The sequence below is a fragment of the Mandrillus leucophaeus genome, unplaced genomic scaffold, assembly GCF_000951045.1.
Source record: "Mandrillus leucophaeus isolate KB7577 unplaced genomic scaffold, Mleu.le_1.0 Scaffold137, whole genome shotgun sequence".
In the NCBI taxonomy this organism is placed as follows: Eukaryota; Metazoa; Chordata; class Mammalia; order Primates; family Cercopithecidae; genus Mandrillus; species Mandrillus leucophaeus.
The window spans coordinates 1,024,653-1,035,821 of record NW_012101332.1 but is presented as its reverse complement, the minus strand read 5'-3'; the positions used below and the strand labels follow the sequence as shown (position 1 = coordinate 1,035,821).

The 11,169-nt window shown below is 53.7% G+C and overlaps 2 protein-coding genes across 5 annotated transcripts in view; one reads left to right on the top strand and one right to left on the bottom strand.

The window, feature by feature from the left end:
- The window catches only part of KCNK6 (potassium channel, two pore domain subfamily K, member 6), a 10,931-nt gene extending 5,351 nt beyond the window's left edge, over window positions 1–5,580 (bottom strand). The window contains exon 1 of the mRNA XM_011973324.1: window positions 5,139–5,580. Coding sequence (XP_011828714.1) covers window positions 5,139–5,460 — 322 coding nt within the window. The 5' untranslated portion in view covers window positions 5,461–5,580. The remainder of the gene's footprint in view (window positions 1–5,138) is intronic.
- A 4,121-nt stretch (window positions 5,581–9,701) lies between these two features.
- The window catches only part of YIF1B (Yip1 interacting factor homolog B (S. cerevisiae)), a 14,746-nt gene continuing 13,278 nt past the window's right edge, over window positions 9,702–11,169 (top strand). Inside the window, exon 1 of one of the 4 annotated variants that reach the window (XM_011973313.1) lies at window positions 9,702–9,774. In XM_011973313.1, the coding sequence (XP_011828703.1) occupies window positions 9,723–9,774 (52 nt within the window). In that variant the 5' untranslated portion in view covers window positions 9,702–9,722. Of the gene's footprint in view, window positions 9,784–9,844; window positions 9,927–11,169 lie in introns of those variants that run through there. The other 3 variants (XM_011973312.1, XM_011973315.1, XM_011973314.1) reach the window with 3 other exon arrangements.

Here is an 11,169-nt window from a genome sequence, read left to right as displayed (position 1 = left end):
GTGTCAGCCAGGATGGTGTCGATCTCCTGACCTCATGATCCGCCCGTCTCGGCCTCCCAAAGTGCTGGGATTACAGGCTTGAGCCACCGCACCCGGCCAAGATGGTAATTTTTATGTTATGTATATTTTACTACAATAAAAAAATTGGGAAAAGAAATGATCCCAGCTGGGCAATGGTGGTTCACACCTGTAATCCCAGCCCTCTGGGGGGCTGAGGTGGGAGGATCACTTGAGCCCAGGCATTTGAGACTAGCCTGGGCAACACAGGAAGACCCTATCTCTACTTTAAAAAATAATAACAATAATAATAATAATAAAAAGGCTCCCTCTGGGTCTTAGCTGGCTACATGGCCTTTTGGAATAAGGACATTCCCTTCCCGCTTGCAGAGCCAGGTGTGGTTCTGCAACTAATTTCTGGCCACTGAGGTATTCATGAAAGAATCAAGCAACTTCCAGGAAGGGTCCTTAAGGAGCGAGGGATGCCAGTCTCCCTTCTTTCCTCCCTCCTCTTGCTGGCTGGAGCACAGACATGGAGGCTGGAGCTACACAGCCATCTTGGACCATTAGGTGACCTTGGGAATGGAAGTTGCGCAGAGGAGTTAGGCAGGAACACCAGGGTTTTGCTGAGAAGGAGTCCTAGGTCTCTGACCATGAAGTACCACTTGGACTGACTACCTGGAATGCGAACAAGAAATACACTTCTTATTTAAGCAACTGTAATTTGAGGTGTATCACGTATGACTCCAACCCTTATTAATACAAGGGTTTTCGATGGGGAAACTCCAGCATCCTGGAAGGTTTGCAAATGACATGAAATCCTTATAAATAGGCCGGGTGAGGTGGCTCATTCCTATAATCCCAGCACTTTGGGAGGCCAAGGTGGGAGGATTACTTGAGCCCAGGAGTTCAACACCAGCAGAGTTGGTAAGATAGGAAGACCCTGTCTCTATAAAAAATAATAATAAAAAAAGAGAAATCTTTATAGACAAATCATAGAGTTTGATACATGTTTTTTTTTTTTAATTAATTAATTTATTTATTTATTTTGAGACGGAGTCTCACTCTGTCGCCCAGGCTGGAGTGCAGTGGCCGGATCTCAGCTCACTGCAAGCTCCGCCCTCGGGTTCACACCATTCTCCTGCCTCAGCCTTCCAAGTAGCTGGGACTACAGGCACCCGTCACCTCGCCCAGCTAGTTTTTGTATTTTTTAGTAGAGACGGGGTTTCACCGTGTTAGCCAGGATGGTCTCGATCTCCTGATCTCGTGATCCACCCTCTCGGCCTCCCAAAGTGCTGGGATTACAGGCTTGAGCCACCGCGCCCGGCCAAATCATAGAGTTTGAAAAGCATGGGGCCTGTGAGCCTCAAGTTACTATTTCAAAGAGCTGAGTCCAAAACAGTGTTTTGCCATTTACTCCCTGCATGACTTTGGCCAAATGACTCCTCCCCTCTGAGCCTCAGTTCCCTATTCCGCAAAAATGGGCTTGTTAAGTAGTACCTCCCTGGCTGGGCAAGGTGGCTCACACCTGTAATTCCAGCACTTTGGGAGGCCAAGGCAGGAGAACCGCTTGAGCCTAGGAGGATTTCGAGACCAGCCTGGGCAACCTAAGGAGACAACCTTCTACAAAAAAAAAAAAAAAAATTAGCTGGGCGCAGTAGCATGCACCCATGGTTCCAACTACTCAGGAGGCTGAGGTGGGAGGCTCACTTAAGCCCAAGAGGTCAAGGCTGCAGTGAGCTATGACTGCGCCACTGCACTCTAGCCTGGGTGACAGAGCGAGACCCTGTCTCAAAAACAACAAACAATCCCTTTCTCAAATGTGGTAGTAATCCTACCAGGTTGGGATAGGGCATAGCGCCTAGCAAGAGCGTGGAAAGAGTTACAAGGATTGTAATGCTCACTTCCTCTCTCCAATTCCCAGTTCCGGGTAGGACTACCCACTTCCTCCTGCCTCAAGTGCAGCAAGGCTGCCCGGATCAATTCCAGGGCCAAGACTTGGGCCTATGACCAAATGAAGGGCATTGTGGGAAGAGGTCTCTCTGAATCACGTTTAATTGGTTTTCCATTTCTCCAGATGTATTCAAGGCTTCGCCCACAGTGAAAACAGTCAACATTAACTCAGTAAACATCAGTTATTACCAGCGCTTCACACGGACAAAGACTCCCTCCTTGACTACACTTCTGTCTGACTCCTAAGTCCTTAAGTAGGCCCAGTTTTAGCAAGAATCCTACAAGCCACCCTCCTCGATATCTGATCAAATTCCTCACCCACCACTCTTTTTTGTTTGTTTGTTTGTTTGTTTGTTTTTTGAGACAGAGTCTCCCTCTGTGGCCCAGGCTGGAGTGCAGTGGCCGGATCTCGGCTCACAGGAAGCTCCGCCTCTCGGGTTCACGCCATTCTCCTGCCTCAGCCTCCGAGTAGCTGGGACTACAGGCGCCCGCCACCTCACCTGGCTAGTTTTTTTGTATTTTTTTTTTTTAGTAGAGATGGGGTTTCACCGTGTTAGCCAGGATGGTCTGAATCTCCTGACCTCGTGATCTGCCAGCCTCGGCCTCCCAAAGTGCTGGGATTACAGACATGAGCCACCGCGCCCGGCCTGTTTTTTGTTTTTTTGAGACAAAGTCTCACTCTGTTGCCCTGGTTGGAGTGCAGTGGCATGATCTCAGCTTATTGCAACCTCTGCCTCCCAGGTTCAAGTGATTCTCCTGCCTCAGCCTCCCGAGTAGCAGGAATTACAGGCACCTGCCACAACGCTTGGTTGATTTTTGTATTTTTAGTAGACGGGGTTTCACCATGTTGGTCAGGCTGGTCTCAAACTCCTAACCTCAGGTGATCTGCCCACCTCGGCCTTCCAAAGTGCTGGGATTACAGGCATGAGCCACTGCACCTGGCCCTCATCTACCCCCTCTTGATATCTAAGTCCTTGGCCTGTCTTTAGCAAGAATCTTGTTAAGCTGAGTTTAGCAAGAATCCCCCTACCCCAATGCCTCTCCTCTTAGTATTCTTCTATCCACTGACTCCCTTATTCTACTTGTTAGCCGTAAATCTCCAGCTGTGTTTGCTATATTCAGTCTCTCTGGCCTTTGCAATGGTCTCTCCTCTACCACAATAACTTTCCGTTTTTAACAAGTGTTAGCATATTTTTTTTTCTTTTACAACACACACAGCACCCTTCTTCTAAGTAGTGTGGTCTGTTGGCTAGCAGCATGGGAGTCTGCAGCCTGATGGCCTTGACTAAATCTCCACTCTATGCCATCTTTGCTGTGTGATCTTGGGAAAGTTACCCAACTTCTCTAGGCCTCGGTTTCCATGGCTAAAAATATAGAGCCTATAAAGGTGCCTGCCTCACAAGGCTGTTGTGATGATTAAGTGAGTTAAAGCATGCACTGGCAAGTCCTCTGTCAGGCTATTGCTATTACAGGGAAATGGGGAGTGTTATTATCTCCATTTTAGCAACGGGGGAGGACACTGAAGCCTGGCAATGAGCCGTGGCTGAGCAGGGATGCGGCCGGGCTGTGCCTGACTGTGTCTGGCTTCCCTCACCTGCCCTGCTAGGGATGACTTCTTAGAAGCCAAGATCGGGGAAGAGGCAGGAAGCGCGCACATGACCCAGGGAAGCTCAGAAGCAGGTCAGGCCGCCCTGGCAGCGTGGGCAGGCCCCAGGGGAGGTCAGCTAATGAGAAGTCCCCCAGCTCTGCTGCCAGGGGACCAAAAGCAAAAGCTGCCCCCTATTGCTGGTCGGGAGGGGGAGTTAGGAGTCTGGGCTAGCCCTGCGCCAGCCTCCTCTCCTCAACAAATCCCCAACAAAGAAATAAAGAGGAAGTCTGGGGGCTGAGAAGGGGCTGGGGGAGCAGCAGAGCCTGGCAACAAAGAGATTTCCCAAGTCTGGCTTCTCAGGGTTTCCCAAAACTCAGGGTTCCTCCACTGTGGGTCCTTTTGACACATCCCTAGCTAGGGCTGCTGAATTGGGAGTCCCAGGTCCAGAGGGAACAGGTGGCGTCCCTATTGGGAGGAAAACCCTGCACTGAGGGTGACCCCATATGGGGGAGATGTCAAGATGGGGTGGGGTACGTAGGGATGGCTTTTGTGTCTGGGGTCAGAGTCGCCTGCTGGGGAGTGTGGGGCCAGGAGAGGGACGAGGGTCTGGAGCAGAGGCCTAGGTCCAGAGGGGCAGGAGTCCCAGATGGTGGTGCCAGGTCCTTGCTGAGGAATCTCTGCTGGGAGGGAGGTCTTTAGTGAGGATACCCTGAGAGGTCTGGAGATTTAGGGTCCTCGCTGGGGCGCCAGGGTCAGGAGAAGGTTGAGATGGGGTTTCTCCAGGGGGGTTTCCCAGAAAGACATATCTGGAGGGTCAGGAGACATGGCAAGGGTGGCAGCACCCAGACTAGAGATAAAGTCAGGGGTCCTGGCATGGTTGAGATCTGGGTCCAGAGGGGGCAAGGATCTCCCTTGGAGGGCAGAGGATCCTAGGTCCTTGCTGGAGATCTCTGAGGACAGTCCTAGGCTTAGAGGGGACTGGACAGACCCGGGTCACCAGGAGGATTAAGACCGGGGAATGGAGTCCCAGTGCAGTGGCTCACGCCTGTAATGCCAGCACTTTGGGAGGGTGAGGCGGGCTGATCACCTGAGGTCAGGAGTTCGAGACTAGCCTGGCCAACTGATGAAACTCTCTCCACTAAAAATATAAAAATTAGCCAGGCATGGTGGTATGTGCCTGTAATCCCAGCTACTGGGCAGGCTGAAGCAGGAGAATAACTTGAAACCGGTAAGCGGAGGCTGCAGTGATCCGAGATCGTGCCACTGCACTCCAGCCTGGGCGACACAGTGAGCCCTGTCTCAAAAGAAGAAAAAGAAAAAAGACGGAGGAACGGGGTCCCTGCAAAGGGTGTTCTCTGCAAAGGTACTCTGAGGGGAGCTGGGTGTTTCCTACTTAGGAGGAAGGACTCGGACTTGGGCTCCCGCAGCAGAGCGGATATCATGAGCGTGGGTCCCGGGTCCTCACGGGGGTCTTTTCGGGGGATCCGAAGCCCAGAGGGGATTGGAATAAGGGTATTCGTGAGGGCTCTGGGGTCCTCAGGGGGTAAGGATGAAGTGGGGATCCCAGTCCTCGCCGCCTTGCGGGGCGGCGCTTACCTACCCACGGTGGTGACCAGCGTGCTGGCGAAGAAGAGAGCAGAGGCGAAGTCCCAGGCAGGGTCCGAGGCGTTGGCGGACCCCGAAGCGTTGGCAAGCACGACGCGCCCCAGCCGTCCGGCCGCCAACACTCGTTCCACGAAGGCGTCCAGGGCAGGGGCCGCCACACATGGGCTGCGCTGCAGCAGCTGCGCCCGCAGTGTCTCCAGCTCGGCTCGGAGCTGGGCTTCATGCGGCCCCTCCAGCCGCGCCACCAGCAGCGCGCCCAGCACCAGGTACGCGACGTACACGGCCAGCGCGCCCGCCAGGAGCGCGCCCCTCCGCATGGCGCCCGCCGGGACCCCGCGAGCCCGGGGTGGCCCCGCTGACGTGGCCCCCGCCTCCGGACCGTCTGGCACCTAGTTTCAGTTCCGGGAGTGCTAGAGGCGCGGCCGCAGAAGCCCCAAGAGGAAGAGGAAAAAGGGGAGGTGGGGGGCGGCGACGGAGGAATGCCCCGCCTCCGGGAAACTGAGGCACGCCCAACTGCCAGGTGTTAGTTCAGAGAGGGTGGAGCCCAGCGCTCCCAGACCCAGGAGACCAACGGGATGGAAAAGGTGGAAGTAGTCCTCTCTTCCCCTCATTCCTTCCTTCTCGTCCTCCTGCAAGGCTGGTTCACTATGTTAGAGGAATCTGAACTTTCCTTTCAGCTCGCAGGCCGAGGAGTCGCCCCCTACCGCGCACAGCAGCTAAGGTTGTGCACTGCATCAGGGCGCGCGGCTGACGGAGCAAGGGGCAAACTGAAATCCAATTCTCGCTCCATTCGCCAAGTCGTGTGCCTTGGAGTGGGAACAGCGGGCACCACAGGGTCAGGTGTCCCCTGTGCCCGCGTGGACTGAGTGGGGATCCTTAGCTACTCACCAAATCTTTGTTCAATGCCCATTTTGTGCCGACCCCTCGCTGGATGATCCTTGAGACTCAGTAATGATGAGACGGTCCTGTGCCATGCATCCATGGGGCTCCCAGTCTAACTGGGAGACAGACACAAGAGCGACCCACACCTGATGTCCCAGCTACTCGGGAGGCTGAGGTCGGAGGATTGCGTGAGCCCAGGAGTTCGAGGCTGCAGTGAGCTATGCCTGGAAGAGAGAGTGAGACCCCATCTCTAAAAAAAGAAAGAAAGAGTCCAGAGGAAGCAACCAACCATGCCTAGGGAGGTCAAGAGAGCTTCCTGAGGAAGGGGCTAGCTGAGCTGAAGCATGAAGGATGAATGGAAACGAGCCAGGCAGAATCACAAATACATGCCTCTATTTCAGAGGAAAGCTTTCCTTCTGTGCCCCTCCTGTAAATCTCTCCACTTCTGACTCCAGCCAGAACTCAGGGCCTTCCTGAGAGCCTTTTGGAGGGCAGCCCAGAGTCCTGACCCCATCTGACTGGCAGAGGAGTGGGGCTTGGGGCTCAGCTCAGACATGCCCCAGGTGGTTCTATTAAAGAGCTGGCAGATCACGGGGCAGAGCCCAACTTGGGGTTGACAATTCAGAAGTAGGGGCACCTGATAATAGAAACAGTAACACAGTAGGTGCCAGTGATGGAAGGCTTACATTCTGCCAGGCCCTGTGGACACTTGAACTTGCACTGAATTCTCAACTGCCCCCTCCCCCGCTGCCCCCTCCCAGTATGATTCCCACCAAACAGATGAGAAAGTTTCGGCTTAAAAATGAAGTAGTCGGCCGGGCGCGGTGGCTCAAGCCTGTAATCCCAGCACTTTGGGAGGCCGAGATGGGCGGATCACGAGGTCAGGAGATCGAGACCATCCTGGCTAACACGGTGAAACCCCGTCTCTACTAAGAAATACAAAAAATAGCCGGGCGAGGTGGCAGCGCCTGTAGTCCCAGCTACTCGGGAGGCTGAGGCAGGAGAATGGCGTGAACCCGGGAGGCGGAGCTTGCAGTGAGCTGAGATCCGGCCACTGCACTCCAGCCTGGGTGACAGCACGAGACTCCGTCTCAAAAAAAAAGAAGTAGTCATTTGAGACCAGCTTGGGCAACATGGCAAAACCCCATCTCGACAAAAAATACAAAAATTAGCCAAGCAGGGTGGCATGCGCCTGTAGTCCCAGCTACTTGGGAGGCTGAGGCAGGAGGATCGATTGAGCCCAGGAATTAGAGGCTGTAATGAGTTACGATCACACCACTGCACTCCAGTATAGGTGATGGAGTGAGACCCTGCCTCAAAAAAATAAAAAGTAGTAGTCACATAATTGGTAAAGGGTGAACATAAGGCCAGCGGGAAGCCAATGAACTTGCTTTTTTTGTTTTTTGTCTTTTTTTGAGACAAGAGTCTTGCTCTGTCTCCCAGGCTGGAGGGCAGTGGCATGATCTCGGCTCACTGCAACCTCTGACTCCTGGGTTCAAGCGATTCTCCTGCCTCAGCCTCCCAAGTCACTGGAATTATAGGTGCCTGCCACAACACCCAGCTAATTTTTGTATTTTGAGTAGAGACAGGGTTTCACCATGTTGGCCAGCATGGTCTCGAACTGACCTCAGGCGATCTGCCCGCCTTGGCCTCCCAAAGTGCTCGGATTACAGGCGTGATCCGCCGTACCTGGCAGCTTGCTTTATTAATTAAAAACATATATATAAGGCTGGGCGCGGTGACTCACGCCTGTAATCTCAGCGCTTTGGGAGGCCGAGGCAGATGGATCACCTGAGGTCAGGAGTTCGAGACCAGCCTGGCCAACACGGCAAAACCCCATCTCTACTAAAAATACAAAAAATTAGCCAGGTGTGGTGGCGCATAACTGTAATCCCAGCTACTCGGGAGGCTGAAGCAGGAGAATCGCTTGAACCCAGGAGGCAAAGGTTGCAGTGAGCCGAGATCGCACCACTGCACTCCAGCCTGGGCAACAGAACAAGACTCCATCTCAAAAAAAAAAAAAAAAAATTATAGAAGAGATGTATCTGGAGCAACCAGAGCAAGAGAGAGGGCTGAGGATGAGGAGAAAATGGTGTTGGAGCCCAGGGGACAGAGGCTAAATCAGAAGTGAAGAAGAATGCGAGAATTTCACTCACAAAAAGGAACAACAGTGGAGCCAGGACTCATCACTGAGAAACCAGGAGCAGCCCTTAGGGTCCCCAAAAAGACAATGTCTCAGAGGAGGAAGGGGAAGCCACAGCGATAGGGTCACTTGCTGACATCCTTCCGGATGTGCTATCGCTGCGCAGAAGTAACTTCCACCACTATGTTTTCCTGAGATAAATCGGGGAGTCTGAGAGGGAGAGAAAGGGGCAGACTGAGGGGCAGAGAGGGGAGAGACTAAGGACGCTTGGTCGGCAGGGCTCTTCACTTGCAGGTGCACCTGTGTGCTATGAGTTGCTGGGGGTTGTAGAATGCTTTTGGTGGACAGAGGGAACCAGGTTGCAATGTGAGAACATTTTTATGAATTTCTGGGAAACTGCCTTAAGATCTCTTCCAAGAGAGACACCTGGTTCTTCTCACCTAACTTGTTGGGTTTCCTTTTCTCACTCTAAATATTCACTTTAAGGCTGGGCACTGTGGCTCATGTCTGTCATCCTAACGCTTTAGGAGGCTGAAGCAGGAGGATGGCTTGAGCCCAGGAATTCGAGACCAGCCTGGGCAACATAGCAAGATCCTGTTTTGACTAAAAATTAGCTGGGCATGGTGGTGCATGCCTGTGGTCCCAGTTACTGGGGAGGCTGAGGCAGGAGGATCACTTGAGCCCAGGTGGTCCGAGGCAGCCTGGGAAACAGAGCAAGACCCTGTCTCAAAATAAATAAATAATTACTTTAATACCTAAGGGCTGTCAAAAATTGTATAAGCCCCTACAACTCCTATTAGCCCCTCAGGAACACAAATGTTTCTCTTTTCCCTGCTCCACAGCCTTCTCTGGCTCTCCAGTGCTCTCAACGACCCAAATTGAACGCCTGTCTGTAGAGAACTGCATTTCCCATCGACCCTTTCGCTCGATATTTACATTTTTAAAAATGTTTTGCAGCGATGGAGATCTTGCTGTTGCCCAGGCTGGTCTCGAACTCCTGGGCTCAAGCGATCCTCGGCCTTCCAGAGTGCTGAGATTACAGGCATAAGTCACTGCGCTTGGCTAAATTAAAACAAAAAACAAAAAAACAAAACAACAAAACAAAACAAAAAACAACTTTGTAGGGATGAGGTGGGGCGAGGTCACTATGTTGCTCAGGCGAGTCTCGAACCCCTGGGCTCAAGCAATCCTCCCGCCTTGGCCTTCCAAAGTGCTGGAGTTACCGGCGTGAGCCCCCTCAAAGGGAAGACACAGTCACTTTCTGCCATGGCAGACACCGCCTCCTCCTGGGGTTGTTCCCGGCCCCGCCCTCCTGCCCCTCAGGCCCTGACTCGCTTTACAGCAGGAGCCCAGTAACCCAGTCTCCGCCTCTTACGTAAGGCACTGCCCACTCGCCAAGGCCTCCGTGGGAGGGCGTGGCCTTCCCTCAATCCTGACGTCCATTGGCTGTCTCTTCGCCGGCGGGGCGTGGGTACGGGAGCCGGGCGGGCACGTTCCGAACCGCGGCTGAGGCGGCGGCGGCGGCGGCGGCGAAGGCGAAGGCGAAGGCGAAGGATGCACCCGGCAGGATTGGCGGCGGCAGCGCCGGCGGGGACGCCCGGGCTGCGTAAGTGGCGTACGTGGCCGGCGGAGGAGATCGGGCGGGCAGGGGCGTGGCGGGGCGGCCGCGGCGGTTGGCGAGGTCACTGCAGGTCGGAGGTCACGAGATCAAGGATCTGGAACCCCGAGGTGTGCACAGCGCTGGGATGCCAGATCTGGGTAGGGGGCGCCTTGGGGGGCGATTCTTTAGGAAATTCCTTTAGAAGAAAACAACTTGGGACAGGATAGCGTGCGACATGCAGAGAAATGCAACTTTCATTCATTTGCAGTCAGCGATCCGCCCTCCCCGCTCCCCACCTTTCCGTGGCTCCCCAGTGCCCGCCTGCTGTCGCCCACACCCTTAGGACAGTTTCGTGCCCCCCCGTGAGCGCAGAGGGCCATACCTACCGCTCATTTAAGAAGCGAACCTGTATTGTGCTGTTGGCCCCCTTTTCCTGTCTCTTCATCTCCGTGAGTGTGCTGTGTGTTTAATTTGTTCATTCAATCTAACTTGCCTCAACTCCCATGTGTCAGGCCCTGTGCTGGGATGGAGATGTGGGAGCCCAGAGGAGGCACGTGACCCAGCCAAGGGGTGTCAGTGAAGCTTCCTGGAAGAGCATACTTCTTTTTCCTTTTTTTTGAGACCTAATTTTGTTCTTGTTGCCCAGACTGGAGTGCAACAGCACAATCTCAGGTCACCGCAACCTTCGCCTCCCGGGTTCAAGTGATTCTCCTGCCTCAGCCTCCCAAGTAGCTGGGATTACAGGCGCAGGCCACCACGCCCGGCTAATTTTGTATTTTTAATAGAGATGGGGTTTCTTCATGTTGGTCAAGCTGGTCTCGAACTCCCGACCTCAGGTGATCCGCCCGCCTAGGCCTCCCAAAGTGCTGAGATTACAGGCATGAGCCACCGCGCCTGGCATGGAAGAAGATACTTCTGATGATGAAAACTTACCCAGGAGAAGGAGATTTGTGGTGAGAGGGCAGGCTGGGCGTGGTGGCTTACACCTATAATCCCAGCACTTTGGGAGGTCGAGGTGGGCTAATCACTTGGGACCAAGAGTTGGAGACCAGCTTGGGTAACATACCAAAATCCTATCTCTAATAAAAGTGCAAAAAAGTAGCCGGGCGTGGTGGCGAGATTGCACCAGCCTGGGTGACAGAGCAAGACTTCACCTCAAAAAAAAAAAAAAAAGAGGGGGCCGGGCGCGGTGGCTCACGCCTGTAATCCTAGCACTTTGGGAGGCCGAGGCGGGCGGATCACAAGGTCAGGAGATCGAGACCACAGTGAAACACCGTCTCTACTAAAAATACAAAAAATTGGCCGGGCGCGGTAGTGGGCGCCTGTAGTCCCAGCTACTCAGGAGGCTGAGGCAGGAGAATGGCGTGAATCCGGGAGGCGGAGCTTGCAGTGAACCGAGAT